The following is a 20467-nucleotide window of genomic DNA, read 5'->3' on the forward strand; positions in this document are numbered from 1 at the left end:
ACAGTAGAGAAAATAATTTCTGTGCTGTTTTTGAAGACAATCTAACTAGAAATCTTGACTCAAGTTCGATTTTAAAGAACGTTCCAGTTGCTCCTATAAAGCGAAATATTCAGTGAGCGAAAAAATCACGCCCAATCGTATGCATCGCCCATTAGAGTACCCAATAAGATGAGAATGCGCGAAAAATCCTCTATTTTCGTGTAAAATTGTATAACATTATCCTGACATCGCACTGAGAGTTCTGATGGTAATTACGCCATGGCTGGCGTGTAGGCCACGCTGTAGAAGGACTGCCGTCGCGGCTGCTGCGTGTTCCACACGCCGTGGTAGTCAATGTAGGCGCGGAAGCTCTTCAGCAGGGCCGAGCGCACTTCGCCGTTGAGGAAGCAGTACAGCAGTGCAATGAAGAAGCCCTGGAAGGACGTGAGGAAGTGGGTGGTGTAGGACCAGAGCGCGAACTCCAGGACGGACTTCTTCAGCGGCTCCGCCGTCATGGACAGTATGTTGGTGATGCCGAGCAATGGCAGGAGGACCACAGCCGCCCGCACGGCCTTACGCACCTGCTCGATGTCGCTGGTCTGCGATTGGCGGAGTTTAACCACCAGCACGCGGATGATGTTGAGCAGGAAGCAGAAGTTGAGCTGCAAAGGAGCGCAAAGAAGTTAGTGGTGAAGAAGGGAGAGAGAGAGAGAAAAGGGCGGCGAGGGGTACCAGGATGACAGTGAGTCGTGGTCCCTCGAGGATCCAGTAGTAGTAGGTGAGATTGTAGCCCCACCAGCACTGCTGATGGGCCTGATACTTGGCCGTGATTGTGCCCCAGATGGCGGTGAGGAAGATTGGTCCGCCCCAGCCGAGGACGATGTAGGTGAAGAAGGGAAAGCGTACTTGGAACACAGTCACGGTCACCATGTTGTGCAGATACAGGCCCTCGATGAACATCCACATGAACATGGCTGTCCTGGCGTACTCCAGCAGGACGTAACAAGCCTCACAGAGAAGGGGCTGAAAGTATGCAGAAAATGCTTGTTGGCTCTGCTGTCCATCAATTGCACACTCTTCGGTGCTCGAGTCACCGGAACGTGTGCAGATAAGAGTGGCCAAAGTGGAAAAATCCGTGCTGGAAGAGCGCGTGAAAGGTTGCAAAATCAATGTGTGCCCTCTTGAAGAATGTGAGTGCAGGAAAAGGGGAGGCGGAGTGAGCATTTTATAGATACGAGCAATATTAAAGTTTCATCGCAATATCCAAACCCATCGGGCCATGAGAGTATTTTATGGTCAAAACAGCTGAAAAGGCAGTGGAGATGATAAAAACGTGACCTGTGTGGCCACTCATGGAGCATCCCGGAGAGAGTGTACTTAATAATTCAAAAATTGGGGCATAATTCTCTCCTATTTGGGGATGTTGAGGGGCCTCTTCGTGATGGCAAAGCCAACACTTTGTGGTATTTACTGCCGCACTTTGGCCAGGATTTTCTGCTGAAGTCTGCACAAATTTCTCGCATCGCTGGTGTGCTGTGTTTGGGTGATTAAATATAGAAGGGGCGAAGAATTGGAAACTTCTGGCTCAAGTTCAATGTGGGAATATTTCTCAAAAATTAATCATACGGCGTTCAGAGGTTCTTGCATGCATTCTTCATGAGGACTATGGGCTTTCAATATACCGTGTTGTCGATTCCATGGCGGGCGACTGAGCCGTCGTTGTACGCGCGAATGACGGCCTGGTCGATGTAGAGAATGAGGCGGATCAGCACTTGGATGACCATCGCCACGAAGAGGTTCTTGTGGATGCGCGTGCGATTGTTGCGGAGACTGCGGAAGCGCAAGAAGATGACCAGGGAGAGAATGAGGGCAGCTAAGGAAATGCTGAAGCCCACAATTTCCAGCACGCGCGTTCGCTCGGCAATATTGAATTTATCCTGCAATATAAAATTCAATTTCCAAGCACCAATTTTATAGTTTCATAGTCCTTTTGTCCTTTTTGTTAAAATTATAATTGAATACTTTGAATATGAGCTCAATTGAAAGAAAGTTTCTTAACACACAAAAGATATTAGGCTTCTTTAGAAAACAAACTATAAATTCATCAATAAGAAATGATCTTCTTCTCTTTATTGGTTATTCACAAGTACTTTAATCTTGGCTATTTTCTGCTCAGGAAGTTTTATATGCATTCAGCCATTCAAGTCATTTTCACATCGGGTTTTTTTCTCATGCAACTTTTACTTATGCGAATTGAATTTTCGCATGAATAATCAAGATGTTGACGAAATACGATGCTCAGTGATGAATCCTACGATCCGTAAAACTGCGATCGACTCACCTTGGCGGTGTTTCCGTTGAGGTAGAGCATATTCATGATATGCTGCATTTCCGGCGTGTAGCAAGGCGTATAGTTGGTCCATCCAGTGTAATTCTGGATGTCCGAAGAGCCATTCCTTCCTATCCACTCGCCTCTTACGCTGCACCGCCGCTCGGCGTATCCTACAATTGAGATGATTTTCACGACAGCACAGCTTTTGATGATGATTAATGGTGGAAATTGTATTTCCATATTGATGGAAAGAGTCAAAGAGTGTGTTGAATTTTTGTGACAGAGGAAGATTAAACATTCCCATTGATTGACATCATTGAGAGAGAGAGTCATTAGGGCGCTCGTGAATGAATGAATGGGAAATCACAATTTCGCTTACTGCTTGGGTCCAGGCCGTGGCGCAAGGGACACTTCTGTCTCACGATTGTGCCCGCTGGCGTTGGTGGCCAGCATAGAACGCTATCCCACGTCCAATTGCAATAAGAAGCTGAAAGAATGATGGCTTATGATGTGTTTTTATTGGAACGCTTTTTCCCTAGAGAGTGTCTTCAATTAAAATGACTCATTATTTTCGCTACAAAAGCCAAAATCTCAAAGAAGTATTTTCTACGTAATCATCCTTTCTTCTCTGACAAAACTCCTGTAATTCACTGTGAAGGTGAATTTCTTGTGTATCTGTGCTTTGACAAAAACCGGATTACATCCAAAGTGTGCTGAGAAGAGAAATCTCATCACAATCTCGAGGCATTCTCAGAAGGAAATTGCCTCTGTCTCTTATCAGATAAATGCAAAGATGCTGAATTAAGGATGTCGCTCGTGTTGGTAAATTAATGTTTTGGGCGGCCTTTTCTTCCGCACTCACCTGTCACGGGCATGGTGAAGTCCTCATACTTGAGGGCACATGACTCGAAGGTCCGATTGAGCAAGAAGTAGTTTAAGTCTGTGTCACCGTCCATGGGCATTGTTCCTTCTCCGTCAGTGCTTTAGCGCTGTCATTGGCACTCTGGCGTGTATCCTGAAAGGACATCGCGATGGCATTCAGGCATTGTTGCATAATCACACATGGGCAAGTCCTGGCAGTGAAAAAAAAATCAATATGTGGTGTGGGGACATGTGGAAGATGGGGGGAAAGCACATCTGCACTTGAGGGCATCTCTTGAGGCGCTGCGCCTCTTCATTGTGACAATCTCTGCAATTTCCCTCTCGGATGCCCTTTTGTGTGGCCACTTGGGGATTCTTTGCTGCATTTTTCATCCTTCAATCACTCTCAATACGATGACTCAAGACGCCGTCATCGAGAGCCATCACAAGGATTTCGCGTCCTTTGCCTGTGAGCGCTCAATCGCAAAATCGACATTCAAATACCCCGTGCACTTCAACAGACCTCCTCGTCGAACATCACAGAAGATCCTGCAGTGGAATACTAATGCGCGACCTTCACAGTGAAAAGCAATGGTCAAATACTTTTACCGCATGAACTCAAGCAATATTTGGCGCAAAGATGTGTTTTTGATGGAATAAATATCACTGAACGGCATGAGAGTTAAATCACCAGGCGTCCCCATCTCAACCAGTGGAGACGCCTGGTTGACAAATACTTCTGTTGAATTTTTTAGCTATAGAAAAGTTTCTTTTCATCCAATTTTGCAATTCTCAGAAGATCTCTGTATGTCGTGAAAAATAAATTGTAGGTGAATTTGAAGCCAGATATAAAATTACATGTTTTTCATCATGTTTATCGAAGACTTCTAGATTGTTTCTAAAATTGTAACAGAAGTCGTGCAGCTTCAATTTTATTGTGCTAGTCTTTCTTATTATAAATGATTGCTTTTCTAGCATCTTCTTCATCCTCTTGCTAAATTCTAAATAAAATCTCAGCTTACTTTTGAAAAATTTAAAAAAAAAACAAAGAAAATATGCTATAGTTTTTCCGAGATAACCCCTCAATACTGCTTTCATTGCAAAATCTCTCTTTCTCCTCTGTATTTCAAACTCAAACAGTTTCCTCACCGTGCGAGTCGCCTCTTTCCATGGGTGGGAGTGTTACGCAATGGAATTTAATACAGAATATCATGTAATGGAAAATGGGTGCACAATAGTTGTTTGGGAAGGATTGGAAAGGCGGCACACGAGGGCTCAATCACGTGGCTTTGCAACATATTTCCCACATCGTTAGCAAGTTTTCAGCATTCAACAACTCCAACTCACTTCGCATTTCTTCTCCGCTCGGTATTTACTCACCAAAACAAACTGAAATAACTCGCCGAGACGAGTGAATGTGGCGGGTTGAAGTCTTATTTACATCCTCAGCAAAGCTGAGAGGGTCAGTCGTGGAAGTTCCTAGCCAAAGTCCAAATGAGAAAGGGATTTTCTGAGTGCCTCTCTCGAGGATAGTGGCATGTAATTAATAAATCATTGGGAATACGCCAATTTATTCTTTTGAATACTGCATCTCAAAAGCTTCTTCATTCACTATGAATGATATATTTAAAAGAAAAACGCGTCCACTGAAATACAGGGAAATTCCTTATTCCCTGCTCACCTTATCACACATTAAACAGCATTTTATGTGCACATGAATCAGTGTGTGTTTGTTTGTTAGTCAAACAATGGCACAGATTAATATCCGATATCCGATCATGACAACGACCTCAGATGCTTTCTAGGAAAGAGTTCTTGATGGAAAAAAAAAGAAAGTTACTTTCCAGGAAAGACAATAATAGACAGAGATGCAACTAATTTCATGTTGTCATAGAAACCATTGTATTATCAGAAGTAGTGAATTAAGGATTTTTCAGTAATACTGTAGAAATGAGAAAAAGAACTAAATTTTCTTTATTCAATTGTTATGTGATGTGCTTTATGAAATTTACAATTTCTTTTGCACAGTAGAATTCTCAAAATCTCGCCCACTTGAAAGCCACTCCCTATTTAAATACTCCGTGGAGATAAAAACGTCAAAAATGTTACGAAAAGCCAAAATACCCTTATAAAGATATGAGAATGCTATGCAATTAAGTGAAGAATCTTGCTATATACTTGTCACTAAACATTTTCAATTAAATCCAACATAGCAGAGACAAAAGAATGTGACAAATTTATCCAATTTGATTGAATTCCTCCGCATTAGAGAAACCCGGACAATCGGCTTACAACAATTATAATCTGCTCATATGATTAGTTGCAGTTTATTGAGCACAAAACAGAATGTGACGCAATTTCATTTGTTACACATTATAGTCGAGAAGCTGATGGCATTCATTTCCTTGGAAATGGGTTACGATTAAACTAAATTTTCTGGAAAATTATCATTTTGCAATATTGTCGAACTTTGTCAAAGGTAATTGGTTCGCTCATATTTCCATGCACTACAAAATTGTCTGAATACTGGATAATAAATATAAATTACCAATAATGCAAACACAGTTAGCAGCCACAGGTCTCATGTTGCATAACACCTGCTATATTCATCACTATAATTAGCACATATTCATGTACTGTGCAATGCACATTTCGTTCTGTTGCTGTCAGCGGGACGCCTTTATTCAAACGGACAAACTCCTGGCGATGATGCGGAAATACGCGGTTCTCATTGTGACGCATTAGGGACTTTTATAGGATATTTTGCGCACAGAAGGAACGCTGCGAGCCACCTGTTGAGGCATATCGGTGGGGTGTGTGTGTGTGATCATGTCGAATGGGCGGACTGGCATCATTGGAAAATGTTGCGTAAAATTTCCCGCCATTAACGCCAATATAAATTCAAGGAAATGCCGAGGGAGAAGAGCTCAAGAGCTTTTTCGGGAGTGTTTTCAGGCGATCTTCGTAACGGCTTCTCAATCCACTCGGTGTGGCGCTAATTTTCCATCGCCCAAAACTGCGATGAAAAGGCACCCTTTTATGTTGCGCTGGTGATACGCACGCGGGGAGGGTAATGTCTTCAATAAACAACCAACCAATTAAGTAAGGAAAAATCCACTCTCACCGCCGTGAGATTCTCTTTGGGTCTCTGGTTAATGGCCAGAACGAAGTGGACGGGAGGGTATTTTTAACGAGGGCGAAAGTTATGAAAATAGATGGAACGTATATAAAATAATAATCATAAATTACACATTAAGGCTTAAGTATTCCTCGTAGACCGTTGCTGGCGCTGAAAGTGTCGCTCAGGACGCGTGATCGTCGCAATTGGCACAATTTGATGAATATTTCACGCTCAAGTGTTCACAGTACATCCAAAAGTGTGCACAGAACCACACAGACTGACTCACACTCTTTTCACCAGGAGAAGAACTTCTCAGCTAGGCTCTCAGGTGGTCGCGATGCAACTGAACTGGCGAAGCGCCGATGATGCAAATGCTTCTCATGACGGTTGGAAAGTTTATGGTTCTGGCCGATAAGGCACACTATGATGAGTGCGCAATCGCAATTATAAATTCGCCGCTTTGCCCATCCTTGGGGACACGATATTCCTCGTGTGTGTGTGTGTCCAGGAAATCCATCCGGCGAAGAGTCGCACGTGAAACGTGACACCAAAGCATTGTGTGCCCAGAGATGCGGTTGCGGCCGTGCATGAAATTCTAGAGGCCACGACCAGAGTTGCGCTTGCCATACATGTTGGCAATATCTGTGAGTTCTTAGGAAGCAATCAGAGTGGCTAAAGTGTTGCCATTGATATCAAATATCACAAATAATACGAGTGTCAGCGATTTATTCGGAAGTTGCAAAGAGCCACACTGTGATTTCTGGTGGTGACTTTATTCATTTCTGATCGAAAAGTTATCACAGTTTTTTGCTTCCGATAAAAAACAGCATTTATGAGAACTTCATGCAACTGAATGTGCTTCAAATGTGAAGTGATGAAAGTCTTTTGTTCACAAAAAGTGACGACTTGTTGTTTATTCCTAGAATTGCTGTAACATTCATATCAAGTGAGAGTGTATGAATATTTTTAATTAAAACTGAAACAGAAATTTAGATTAAAAATATCCACAATTTAAGCTTCTTATGTGCATTGTGGTGAATTACTTCAAGCGAAATCTTTCAAGCTGCATAAAATGCTGTTAAAATATACACTTTATTTACAGAGCTTTCCGAGCTTTCATTTTTTGAATGTCAAATAATTACTGAGATGTTAGAATATTCGTAAAAAAATGAAACAAGAAAATTCCTAAGGGAAATCAACGAAATACACAGATTCACGTATTGGAAAATTCCCAAAAGCTTTTGAACCATAAGAAAAATATGCCTTCAATTCTGATATTTGAGCGTAATGCGAAGGAGCACAAAAGGCACATTCGAGAAAATATTGGACGCAGTGAAACTTTAAACGATACCAAATATCGCAAAGGTATATCTTGGCCATATCAAAAGTCAATATAAGTTTCTACTCTCCAGCCCATTACGAATATTTATTGAGACTTTTATTGTTTCTCTGCTGGTCCTTCTCTTGATTCCACTCAATGATATTTCACGTAAATTTATCGCACAAAACTTCTATCGATTAAATTTCCCCTTTGACTTAATTTATTTACTTTTGGGTTTGTCGAAATGGCTTTTTTATGCCGTTCCCTGAAAGAGCGCAAAAAGTGCAGAAAGAGCGAATTGAGAAGAATTTGTGTGCAATTGCTAAATGCCAGAATTCGCGGAATTCACTTTGAAATGCCCTTCAGCTTCGCGATAGAAAGGATTGCAGTGTTACCACATGTGAGAATTGTTGTATTTTTGCGCCGTTCAGAGAGTTCCATCTGCAACAAAATTGGCCTCAGGTGAGACAGTGCCAAGTTGCATTAATTCTGCGGAAATTTACAAATTTGCCCCAAAACTTTTCGCTATTAAACTTTTCCGACTTGAACCGCAATTTCCTGCACTTTGGCTGCACAATTTCTTGTGCAAAAAGTGCAGTGGTTTTATTTCCTCCATCTCGAAAGTGAGGTGTAAACATGATTGTTTTATATGATTCCATTTTGCCGTGTCCAACAATGTTTCTTATCTTTATTGCAATATTCCTGCGGAATTAACCAATGTGAGCAGCAAATTGCTGCAAATTCATTTTTGTGTTAATTAGAAGGAATGTGCGAAATTCACTCCTCCGGAACATGTTTTTCATGGTTTACTTACAAAACACACGCAAATATTTTATAATTAGTGGGAAAGCATGACTCTGCATAGAATTACTATATTATTTCCTGCCCAGGTAGCAAAATGATTTGAATACGTGTTTAAGAAAATGTGTGCTCTGGCGATGAAGTGGAAAATTCGGTGTTGTAATAAGCTATTTAAAAGCTAAAGCATTGCGGAGTACATACTTTGCAATTGTTATGAATTTGTGTGGGATTATCTTGAAGTGAACTTTGGAATCCATCAGAATTTCATCAGACAATCATATATGGTCTTAGGATATAAATAGGAATATTCCTATAACATGTCTGATGGCAGTATAAGATTCTCGGAATTACTGAAAGGGACACTGAACAATTTTTCTGGCTCGAAAGACTTGAAATATGATTTTTTTGTGACATAAAAATAATAAAGAACATTTTGCAAACAAATGTATTACAAAATAATGGCCGATGGCAATATTTTACTTACTGACTAGGACTAGTATTGAATGGATGCTCACAATTTTGGGTCAGTGATGCAAAGCTTCATAAATTTTATATAACTTTGATGAGGCATAGCAGATAACATCGTAGACAAAGTGTAGCGCCATGACCGAAAATAAATTTGTTGTGACACAAATTACCCATCATGTGAGCCTCCTGTTGAATTTACGACATGTAAAATGCATTTCCAATGCTCGCATTGCCATAATCAATCTTCCCTGCTTATCCTTATTGCTGCAGATGTCAAGGGGCGAGTCTTATCTCTCTCAATCTCTCCTCTCGCACACGTAATTTACCGTCAGTGTCCAAAATGAAGTCTCGTCTCATTAATAAAGATTCATATATATGAAATTTAATTTCTTCTCCCTTTCGCCACCTCCTCAGCTGGGGCCACCCCGGCCTTGGCAGCTTGCGTGCCTGATGAAAAGAGTCCTAGAGCCGAGCATGTTTTATACCCTGCCTATACGTGTGTCTAATGGAAAACTGTGGGGATCTTTTTTCATGTGATTTCCACCCTCGCCCACCCGACAGAGCTTCCCGCCTGAATTTATGTGAGAATCTCTTTATCCCTTCTCCCAGTCAGTGGTAACAATTGTGCGGGGGCTCCGAGGGGGTGTGGAACATCAAAGTGCTTCAACTGTTGCCACAGCAATTCAATGCGTATGTTTTCCCGATGAAGAGGGTGGCGAGGCGCCTTTCAGGGCGCCCCCCCTTTTGCAAAGAGGTGCTTGTTGCTGTAAAATCATGGAGCTTTTTCGCCAAGGGCCCCGACCATAAAGTTGGCAGCTGGGAAAAAGCGCCACTCTGGACACAATTTGATTGGATGAATATGGAGGGTAAGAATTTTCTTTTGCCTCTCTCACTCACCATCAAGAGGCTGTTCAATTTTTTCACTGATTGATTTTTACGATTCCCACCCCGCGTCCTGTCCACACCTCGGGCCTCGCCCTAATGTGATTATTGCTGTATGAATTGCCATGGAGCTCCGCTGGTATTGGGGCTTTTTCCTCTCGTGCCCGTGGCGGAGAGGCAGAAAAAAACTGTGCGAATGTTTTATGAAAGATTAAGCAAAATTCCTATTGTCACCGATACTTTTTCCTTCCTTCCGTTTTCACTTGAGCTCCTCGGAGGGTCGTGAAGATATTCCCGCCGCACGCCCGCCATTGTGCACCCTCCCTCACCCCACACCCGACCTACAAATCCTCTGCGAGAAGACAAAAAATTCAATTTACATCACTTGCTTCCTATTGAAAGTTACACATAAAGTTTTACACACAGTCAATATGAGTCTTCTTTCAATGTTGAATTTTTTTCCATTCCGCACCTCGCCTTGTGATAAAAGTTATGATAGTGAGTGGAGAGAAACTTTTTAATTAAATGATTCGCCGTCTTCCAGCAAATTCCCTTCATTCACGCATTTTCATAAATTCCAAAGCACACGCATTTCCGAGGAATTTTTGCGCCTACCAACGGCAGCGCATCCCAAGAGCCTAAGTCTCCCATCCGCTGACCTCCGTCCCAAATGATGCTCTATCGCAAGGGAATTAGCGTCTTTTGTAAAACAAGAGAGCCTCCTTCATTTGGCTATAGTGAAGAGTTTCGCAGCTGCTCCCTTAAATACACTTTGCCACTATACAGCCAAAGGCTGTCGATTATTACAACACTCTTCAGGCAACTCTCATTTCCCTGAGTGGAAAACTACGGACTCTTGAGCAGCCGAGAGCCTTGATTTAATTTTTGGGATCCAAAATTAAAGCACACGAGAAAAAGATTGACATTTTTTCAGAAACCTTCTTCAACTGTGTGCTGTATTTCACTGACTACAAGTGTAGAAAAACCCTTTTATTGATATACCATTAGATTTTACGCTTCCTCTCTATATGTTCTATTATTAGCACAACTAATAATCAAAAATGCATGACAAACTTCAGTGAGCTTGACACAATTTAAATCATCTTGCATATTCAATGAGCAGCCCTGTGACATTTGAGCGATGAACAGGGGAGAAAATTGACAGGGCGGCACCTTAAGTAGTGGTAGAAATTCGAGGAAACTCGAGGGATTAATATAAATTGTTCTGGCAATTAATATCGCTTTTCGGGGGTGTGATAAGATTGGTCGACTGTTATGGAGTGTAAGCAATCTATAATGAACAATTGACAATTTATTTTAATTAAACCGTCCACTTGGCATTCCCTCCTCCTCAATTTGATACCCATCAAATAATGAACGAATTTGTTTATGTATTAATTGAATGACAACATTATTGAATGTTCAGATTACACGACAGCCTAATTAATCACACAAGATTGTCTGCTTGGGGGGCTGCAGAAGGTGTGGAGAAGCGTATCAGCAAACAATGCTACAAGGCAGATAATTTCTGCTTTCAACACTTGGGACAGCACTTTTTTTCTCTCTCTGTGTCACAGCAAAAGCTCTGAGCTCTAGCTGAGTGACGCGATTCGGGTGTGTTTCCTCTGTCGACACGCTGTAATGAGATAATGGAGTGGAGCTCCTCCGCAATTCCGTTCACGATTCCATTGATTTTCACCTGAATCTACGAAATACGAGCTCACATCCTCCAAATGGGCGACTATGGGTGGATTTTTTGGCGGTGTGAGAGGGCAGAGAGCACGCTCTTCTTATCCAAAATCCAATGTACTCACGTTACAAACATCCAAAATGCACCATTAGAATCCAATGTCTGGAAATGCTGAAAAATTTAAGTCGCTTCGGGTGAACAGGAAAAACATTGCATTGGAATTTTGGCTCACATGGAAGTTTCAATATAGCGAAGAAAGACAAACACTGATCAGATTTATCAAACAAATTATTTTTAGATGTTTTATTGGAAAAGCAGAAGACAAGGAAGTCCTCAGGAATTATTACTGTATTGCGTTGTGTATCGTCTACAAGGATTGAAACTTCAACGTGGGCGGAACATCCAAATGGGCGGGAAAACGCGGAAATAATAGTAATCTACTAATTAATTAATGAAAGCATTCATTGCGCCTCAAAACCCCTAAGATGATTAGATTTGCAAGCCAAAGAGCCACACCGAAGTTGGGGAAGGTGTGGAGAATGCTCCATCGTGAAATAATACTTATTTCCACACCTCTTCCCTCGCGAAAAACACGCACCAAAATATAATCTGTCTTATTGAAAAATATCCAATTTATTCTGCGGGTTATTTGCCAAGAGAACCCCACCCAAGCGCCGCTGGCACTCTTTCGGGTGTTATTTTGGACGGTTGCCCTTAATGAAAGTGAACGCTCCGTGTGAGTTATTTGTCGATGTTGAATCGCAATCGCAAAGTAGCTTCAATCAATGACAATCATAACACCAAAGTGGTTCCAATTTATTAGAGTCCAATCTCAATTGCCAATCGGGGGTTGTAATAAAGAGAGAAAGAGCGAAAGTCTCTCAGGAGGGTGCGAGCGAGTGGGAAGAGAGCGAGAGGGCACGACATGCGTTCAGTTTGCGAGTGTCCTTATTTCCATCTATTCCCCTAATTTTTTTCCGTTCCTCCTCACCAGAGTGTGTTTTGAGTGGAAAGCTCTTCTGTTGAAGCGCGTGAGCTGTTTGGGAAACTCAACGGAGGACTTTTGGAGAGAGACACTCGAGCATACCCAAAGAGAGCGCACGGCGTGAGAGTCCAGGCGGCTGCAGGTACCTGCCTCAGAGGTCTCAGGATCAAATCCTGACCAGGACAAGTGGTTGGATATAGTTCCTCAGTCACTGTCTTGGCAGAATGAGGAAAATAGGGTTAAAGGTGAGATTTGATATGCTTTCATTTCATACTTCCAGGAATGAAACTATGGAGACAATTTGAAAATGTCCTTTTTCTTAAAGTATGCTTCCTTGTGGTGCCTCCAAAGCTCACGCTCTGAATGAAGCCTATGCGACTCACATCGCCGAGAGAGTGTGATTATTGCCAAGAGGAGCATGAAGAGAGCGTGTGGCAAAAGCTTCGGCGAGGGGAACTTGTCTCTCTCACTCGCTTGATGCCTCTCTGTCTGGCCCGTGTGTTCTCGCCCCGAAATGTGGTGCGCCTGCCCTTTCTCCGCCTGTGGTCCTTGGATATCGATGGATGTGGGAAAATCTCTCGGCGAGAGAATATTTTGTGGGAGTTACGCCATAATTGCGGAGCGTGTGTGAGTTCAGATACTCTCAAGTGTTGTGTGTTGCTTTGCAAAAGCTCTCTGTGGCGCTTCCAACAGAAATTTTTCCCTGCCCAGAATCATCGCGGACTGGGGCGAATTGTGGGCGCATTTCTGGCCACTTGCAGGACCAGAGAAGAGTGATTGTCTTGAGGGTGTGCGAAGGGACGGCGTCGAGTATTGAATAGTTGTGAGATGCTGAGGTTTGAGGCGTCGGACTAGTGCGAGAAGGCAGAAAAAAAAATCAGAGGGAAAAAGAGTCGGGAGAGAAAAGCCCTTCAAGATGGAAATCTCATGGGATTTATGGGTCGTGATTGAAAATTATGTAATTTGTCTGGTCGGAGCTTCGCCCCAGGCAGTGAATGGGATTCCGCTGTAACCTCTAACACTGGGCCCCATTGTCATCTGCCCAAGTGTCAGTCGTCGACTTGTACCAGTGTCTCTCGCGCGAAAGGGCGCCCACCCACCGACCCCCAAGTAGACTCCGTGCCTCGGGAATGGGGGTGAACGGTGGAAATAGATAAAATGTGTGAAATTTTCCCCAGCACGAAGTAAACTGAATGGTGCAGAGGATAAGTGTGTGCTGATGTGCTGATTTCCCTCAGAATTCCAGCCAAACTCACCTTTCCCACTGGATTTTTCAAGTGACTCTGGTGGATGTTGGGATCGTTTGGCAGAAGAAAAAACGAAGGTACAGCCTCGAGAGAAGGGATAAGAATGTGATGGCAGAAAGTTTTTTGCTGGCAAGTATCCAATTATGTAGTTTTTTGCCCCACTCATCCCCCAAAACCCTCTTGACTCTCGATGCGTGGGTCTCTCGCCCAATACCATCGGCCGTATAACTTTATTCCATTTCCCAATGTGGCAGCAATATAAATTTTTTCTCTGCCACCCCACCTAATACACCTTGTTGTGGGGCTAGAGGAGGACATGAAAAGGAAATTGTATGGTGAAAATGGGCGGCAGTGGCCTCCCGCACACTTTCACCAAACCCTATACACTTCTGTGAATAATTCTCACCTCAAGCCCTGCAGCGAAAACCACATTACAATCAAGCTCTGGGCAAAGATTTATCTAATGCAGACAACTTGGTGGGTTTTATCATCTGGAAGAGATTCAAAATTGCAACAAGTGAGACTAAATTGTGCATTTCCATAATTAATATACGGCTCTTCTTGAGCCACATGCCATAAGGTAAATGCCATGGCATATGCTATGTGTTCACAGCGACTCACTTTATTTACAATAGAAGTTGACAATTGTAAATTGCTTTATGAATAGAGTGATTATAGGTGTGTAAAAGTACAGTATGATAATTTGTATGTTTCTCCGACGATTCATATTGACTCTATCGCTCATGCAAATGGAAATCATTTCACAGGAACTTTATAGTATAACAGTCTATATATATCTCCTATCCTGCAAAAGTAATCATGGCAAAACTGTCCCCAAATATTGTCACTTACGGTGAAACTTTTAATATTATCCCTACACATTTACATTTCGCTTTAATGTGCAATATTGACAGAGCCATTAGGTGATCTTTGCAAACGTGTTTCGCCCCTAAAGCGCTGCGCCATCATCAAAGAACGCACGTCAATAGCAATGCACACGGCACACAACGTGCTTAATAAAGCCGCCCCTCGATTGGGGACCGAAAGGGGGTTGTAATTATTCACAGCAGTGTAGTTTGGCATGTGAAGTGAGGCCCCATCGGTCGTGGGCAATTCAGCGACGCTGAAGTCGTATGTGAAGTGCCGAAAAAGCTCTCTCACTCGCTCTCTCTCTCTCTCTCCCGCCCCCCTCGCCTTTTTCCATCAGCATAAACTCCAAAAGAGAGAAACATAAATACAACCATGCCAAATAGGGTATGATGTTGGAGTATTTTGTCAAACAAAATCGATAAGCAAATGTTGAGTTGAAAATTCCGCTCCTTGTCTCTCTTCCATGTCACTTTTCTTCTTGAGCAGGGGTCGCACTTTGTGGGGAGGCTAAAAAAGTTGATGAGTGGGGGGGAAGAGAGACAGCGAGCGAGAGAGACACCCATCCACCTAAATTCCATGCATTAATTTCCCTCAGGCGTTCTCTTTCTTGTCCGCCGCCGCACCAGGAAAAAGCTCCCGCTTCTCCTGCCGCGGGGGTGGGAGTGGATCAAGGGTGGCGAAAGCATGGCCTGAAGGTGAAGAGATGCGTGGAAAGTTCAGTGAAAGTCCAAATGATATCATAAATTATTCAATTAATGGAAATCCCTGATATTTAATTGCAACTTGCCCGGCGAAAGCCTTGCGGAGTCTCTTAAGTCACAATTCACACACACACACCCATATAGCCCCCCATGTCGTCAATTAATTCACGCACAAATCGCCAGCGGAAGAGCGCCCCCCTCGGGGCGGAGGAGATCCGCCAGGAGCGTTCGATTTTGGAAAGTCATATTCGGCAAAATTGACCACAAAACTCGGTTAAGCGTTAAGGTTGTCGGTTATTTTGACATGAAAGATGCTCGAAGGCTACCGAATGCCATTTCATCTGCAATTACCATGATTTATAGTGGTTATAATGTTCTCAAAATAGAAGAACCTCGCGCACAATGTAATGAGTTCATGGATAGAAGACGCCTTTGTCTGTAATCTGAAATTGCTTCTAACTTCACTAAATTATTCCAGAATTTTATATATGCGTCATCTTTGTCACCAAAAAGAACACCACTCACTTCTATCATGTTCTCAATTTACCCACCCGCATTGGTGTTTCCAATATTCAATCAGCAATGCTTGTATGAAATTGTATTCACTTCGACCAAAAGCCCAACAGTATAATTAAATGAAACCAATTTCAATGGGAAAGTAATCAAATGACAACAGTTTACATTCAATTGCAGAGAGCACTAGGAAGTTGAGTGAAATAATTGACGCACCATAAAAAGTTATCAGCTTTTTCAGTGTATGAAAAATGCACAAAATTTTCACACAAAAAGACGAAATAAAACTTTTTCTGCGAATTTATTAGAAACTGAGTTTTTGATGATAATTTGAAATGTTTAAATTCAGTTTAAAGTTGAACTAAATCTCAACTTTTCTCTATCAACTGCTACTCAGCTTAGGTTTATGGGCGGGGCATTCAACTGGGCGGAGCTACGAACGATTTTTTTCTTTTGTCTGTGATTGCTTTTATGACAAGTGAAGTTCAGCTTCCATTGGACATAACATGTTCTTCTTCAATTACTCTTTGCACGTGAATTTACCTTCGTGTTGTTCTCCCATTCACTAGGAGTCAAATAAAAGAGATAAACAACCTTTAATCGCACAATTGAAGGTTATATCCTTGCTCAGAATAAATTTCGCCTACAAGATTTCTCATGAGAGATTTAGCAGATAATCTGTGAAATGCAACAATTTGCCTAAAGAGCCATTTCTTGGCAACATTCCAATCTGGTGTATAAGTGAAGAATATTTCAGCAGCTAGGCTGATACACGTCATTAAAATGGGTGATAAAATATGTTGCTCAATAAATATTCGACAATTTGCGCATAACATATCAATTGAACCTCGTAAATAGCAGTAGATTCTCCGTTGTCGTGTTTCATTGTGTTTTGGGTGTTTTTGCAGTGCTTTCACGTTGCATCCGTGCCTCAAGTACGTGATGTTGTGAAAATAATGCTAAAAGATCGCTTGGAAGACATTTAGACTTTCTGACAGATTCCTTTTTCTTCCGCCTTCCACTCGACTGAGTCCTCTTTCCAGGTGAATTCTCGTGGCATTTGCATACGTCAGTGCTAAAAAAAATTGCGGGGAGACATGGATGTATGTTGAAAATGTCTCCACGGGTGTGAGTCATGTGATTGAGTAAATAACTATTAAATATGCGAGATTGTGTGCAAATCCGTATAAATATTGAAATAAGCTCATGCAGAGAGGAACACATACGCCAAACTTCCCTTAAAAACATATTTGAGTGTAGGCGTGCTGTTGTTTATTTTGAAGTTTCGTGTGCAAGTGAAAATAGAAAAGTTTTGCCACGCTTCCAAACTACAACTCAGAGTATATTATGTACAATCATTCACGGAAAAAGTTTCACCAATTATTCACCTCTTCAGCCAATTCAGTGAGCAAATTAGTAGGATTGATTTATATTCCTTCACATTGATTTTCACACTAACAAAACTTGACTCTCTGAGCGCGTCTTTTGTGTGAAAAATGAAGAATGTAAAGATAAATTTAAAATTCAATTTTTGCATCAATTTCCATAATACTCTCGCTCGTCTTTTACCATCCATCGGGGAAATCATTGTATAAATGCCGCCGTGGCCTCATATTTTATGAATCTAAATCCACTCAGCTCATTATTTATTCTGTGAAAAGGAGGAATTTTAGAGATATCTCCTTCATATGAATTTCAATGTTTCATCCTGTCTTTAATCATCGAGAAGTGCACAGATCGACTCGAAACGAAAATCCCACCTCGAGACTTTGAATGATGGGCAGGGGAAGGATCCTGTGCTCTCGGGTTCAAGTGAATGATTGCATGTTGATTGAGGAATAATGGTCACGGCGAAGGAGCGAAGAGGCGACGTAAGAGGCCACAAAGCTTCGAAGAACACTTGAATTTTGCATAGCAAAGAATCGGAAGCACATTGTGTGAATATCAAGTATTTTTCACACTTACAGAAAAATAAATGTTTCGATCGATATTTCATACTTTCTCGATGTTCACATTGAAGAATTATATAATGAATAAATAGCTTTTTCGAATGTGTTTTCATACATACGTAAATCGAAAACTTCTCTCCATCATTCATTGCGTCATGAGTTTTAGACTCCTCTAACTTTGTATTTTTAATTGTTTTCAACTCCTCTAATTCACTTTTTAACCCACAGTGACAACTAGTGTGACTCACATTTCCCATTCAATTACCGACCAACTCCCCAGTGGAACCTCAAATTTCCGTTTGAGGCAAGAGAAGTGCGAGATTCAGCACGCGCGTCAAGTTCGTTGGTAATAAAATTTATCTGCACCAAATGCATCCCGAGCGGTTCAAATTGCAGAAAAATTGTTTCGACCACCCCAGAGTGAATGCTCTGGTGGGCACTAAAAATGGGTTTTAAATCGTTACGGGGAAATGGGAAAAAGCTCGCAATGAGAAATCAGGGACGAGGAAAAAATTCCACCCAACGTCTGTGTGCTTGGTTAAAGCCATTGGAGGAATGCGAAGCATTTCTGTCGAGTCACCATATTGGAGGAATTCCATATCTTCTGCCGACGATGTTCTTCGTTCGAGAGGGAGAGAGAGAGAGAGAGCTAAGAAAGTCACTTTTAATATAGCATTTCGAGAGCGTGGATTGGATGTTTCAGCAGACAATTTCTCCCGATTTAATTTTAAATTTAATATTTCCTCCCAAAATACACCACCTGATAGGGTGTGGGTGGCATCCTCGCGTGTGGGTGAGACACGTCAGAGTGGTATTTTCTCTGCCACTCGGCAGATCCAATTTAACTCCTATTAATGCGATTAAGTTGAAGCAAAATACGGTGAAATTTGATTTTAAACGCCACGAATCCCAGTGTCTAAACTTTACCTTTCGCCACTGGTCCAGGAAAAGTGCATTTCCACGTTCATCTCGTGCGGAAATATTCGTATATTCACAACTGGATGGCGATGGAGGGAAAAAAAGGCAGAATGAAAATGTAATAATACCTTGTATAAGAGGTATTAGACAACAAAAATCCCTTCGGCGGAATAAAGGGCGAACAAAAATTGATTATTTCCACCCCAACTGCCTCTGGCGTAAACCCTCTCTTAGCAGGTGTATTAAATTAATCTCCACAGTAAATAAATCCGCATTCACATTAAATGGGATTTCCGCTTCGGTGTCTCCCTCATCCTGTTTCCACAATGGAGTGTGAATTATTTAAATTAAACGATAAACTGGGTGGTAATTCTGATGTATTGCAGAATCAATCAACACTGCTGGCATTTTATTTTTACAGCACAGAATCTCGTCACTTACGCCTAACTTACAAAAAAAAGTGTGTGAACGAACAGTGTAAAAGGGAAATTCTGCAATGATTTTCAGAAATTCTTGGCGTTAACATTCTTTGTAAAGTTTGTCAAATATTAAATTATTAAATAGCTTCATATTCCACTACGCTTTTCAAAGATAAAACTTCATAAACTCTTTTGCTGCTCTATGAGGCAAAATATAATTAGTTTTTCCACGCTTTTAACAAAATAATAAAGGTGCGACGAAAGTGTTCTTCATTGCTGGTAAAATCTCTGAAATTCCCGTGAAAAGCATGAAGCATTCTAAGAACTTAGGATTTTGTGTCAACAAGGTAAAGTGTTATGTATACACTGAAAACAGTGATATAATGCATGGCTATAAATTTCGATCCCAGTGAATTTACCCCGCCTTTATATATCCATTAATACCTTTCCAAATAAATGGGTTATCACAATATCTAGTTTAATCCTATAAGGATTATTTGAATTACTGTTTTTTTTTTGCTAAATTTCATATAAATCAAATAAGCCTGGAAAAACTCGTTGGAATACTACAAAAATTCAACTTGACAGTGTTTTCGCAATATAATCAAAGCGTTCCCAAGCATGTTCAATGCAAATTGTGCCATAAATATATGCAATGTCACACTTTTTTTCTGAACGTTCTGGAAATCGATTGTGACAAACTGTGAGAATTTTAATGTGAGAATAATATGTAAATAAATGTGAAACTGTTTGTTTCACAATTGTGAGGAATAATGATAGAGTGTATTCAAATGATGTGTCTGTGGATATAGTAGATTGGGAAATGACAGTTGAAACAAGGAAGAGAAAAAATACACAGAGTTTTCTCGACACATCTAACTTAGGATGCATTAATAAATGTCGAAATAAAATTCAACTAATCCTATGAAAACAAATGAGAAGAAAACTGTAATAAAAAATGGAATTTTATTCCAAATCACGATTTATTAATTGGATTGCAATGCAGCAAATCGAGTGAAGAGATTCAAATTCAAAATTTGAGTATTTGTTGTCTGGTCACAGGATATCTCTCTTTTTGGAATATGGAAATCCACTGTTGTTCACATCGACTAACATAAGGCAGGTTATTTTCTGGAGGAAAAGGAATTTTTGCCTCATGTGCGAATTGTTGTGAATTTGAATCAAAATGAACTCAATTGAATCACACGGTTGGACAAGTTTCTTGTGGATTTCGCACACGCTCTTCCATCAAACCCAAGTAAACTTTTCTTCGTCATTTCTTTTTCCACAGGACGCAAAAAGTCTGCTTTCCACCTTTTTAAAACAAACACTTTTCCCGAGACACACTTTTTTCTCTCTCGTTCCTTCTCCGGCTTCACTTTCACATTTCTTCGTCTGTCATAAATTGAA

General features: G+C 41.3%; 1 protein-coding gene across 3 annotated transcripts; it reads right to left on the bottom strand.

The window, feature by feature from the left end:
- Positions 1-54: 54 nt before the first annotated feature.
- LOC132255464 (PDF receptor) lies at positions 55-6657 on the bottom strand. Of its 3 annotated transcripts, none has more exons than XM_059751514.1 (7): positions 6422-6657; positions 3174-3326; positions 2691-2798; positions 2321-2481; positions 1662-1916; positions 712-1002; positions 55-641 (listed from the first exon to the last, which is right to left on the bottom strand). In XM_059751514.1, the coding sequence occupies exons 2-7, from the start codon at positions 3271-3273 to the stop codon at positions 252-254; spliced, it is 1305 nt and encodes a 434-aa protein (XP_059607497.1). In that variant the 5' UTR covers positions 3274-3326; positions 6422-6657; the 3' UTR covers positions 55-251. The 3 variants fall into 3 exon arrangements, with proteins under 3 accessions (XP_059607497.1, XP_059607496.1, XP_059607498.1); XM_059751513.1 differs by having other exon boundaries at positions 3174-3384; XM_059751515.1 differs by lacking the exon at positions 6422-6657 and adding an exon at positions 4553-4646 and having other exon boundaries at positions 3174-3384.
- Positions 6658-20467: the final 13810 nt, after the last annotated feature.

Source organism: Phlebotomus argentipes, unplaced genomic scaffold (assembly GCF_947086385.1).
Source record: "Phlebotomus argentipes unplaced genomic scaffold, Phlebotomus argentipes genome assembly contig_5, whole genome shotgun sequence".
Lineage (NCBI taxonomy): Eukaryota > Metazoa > Arthropoda > Insecta > Diptera > Psychodidae > Phlebotomus > Phlebotomus argentipes.

What these genes read in the sequence shown, in the direction of transcription:
- LOC132255464 (XM_059751514.1), bottom strand. Translation starts at nt 3,273, where the DNA reads ATGCCCATGGACGGTGACACAGACTTAAACTACTTCTTGCTCAATCGG. An exon ending in TCAACGGAAACACCGCCAAG is followed by an intron (nt 1,917 to 2,320) that starts GTGAGTCGATCG and finishes TTTATATTGCAG; the next exon opens with GATAAATTCAATATTGCCGA. An exon ending in GCCATGGAATCGACAACACG is followed by an intron (nt 1,003 to 1,661) that starts GTATATTGAAAG and finishes GCATACTTTCAG; the next exon opens with CCCCTTCTCTGTGAGGCTTG.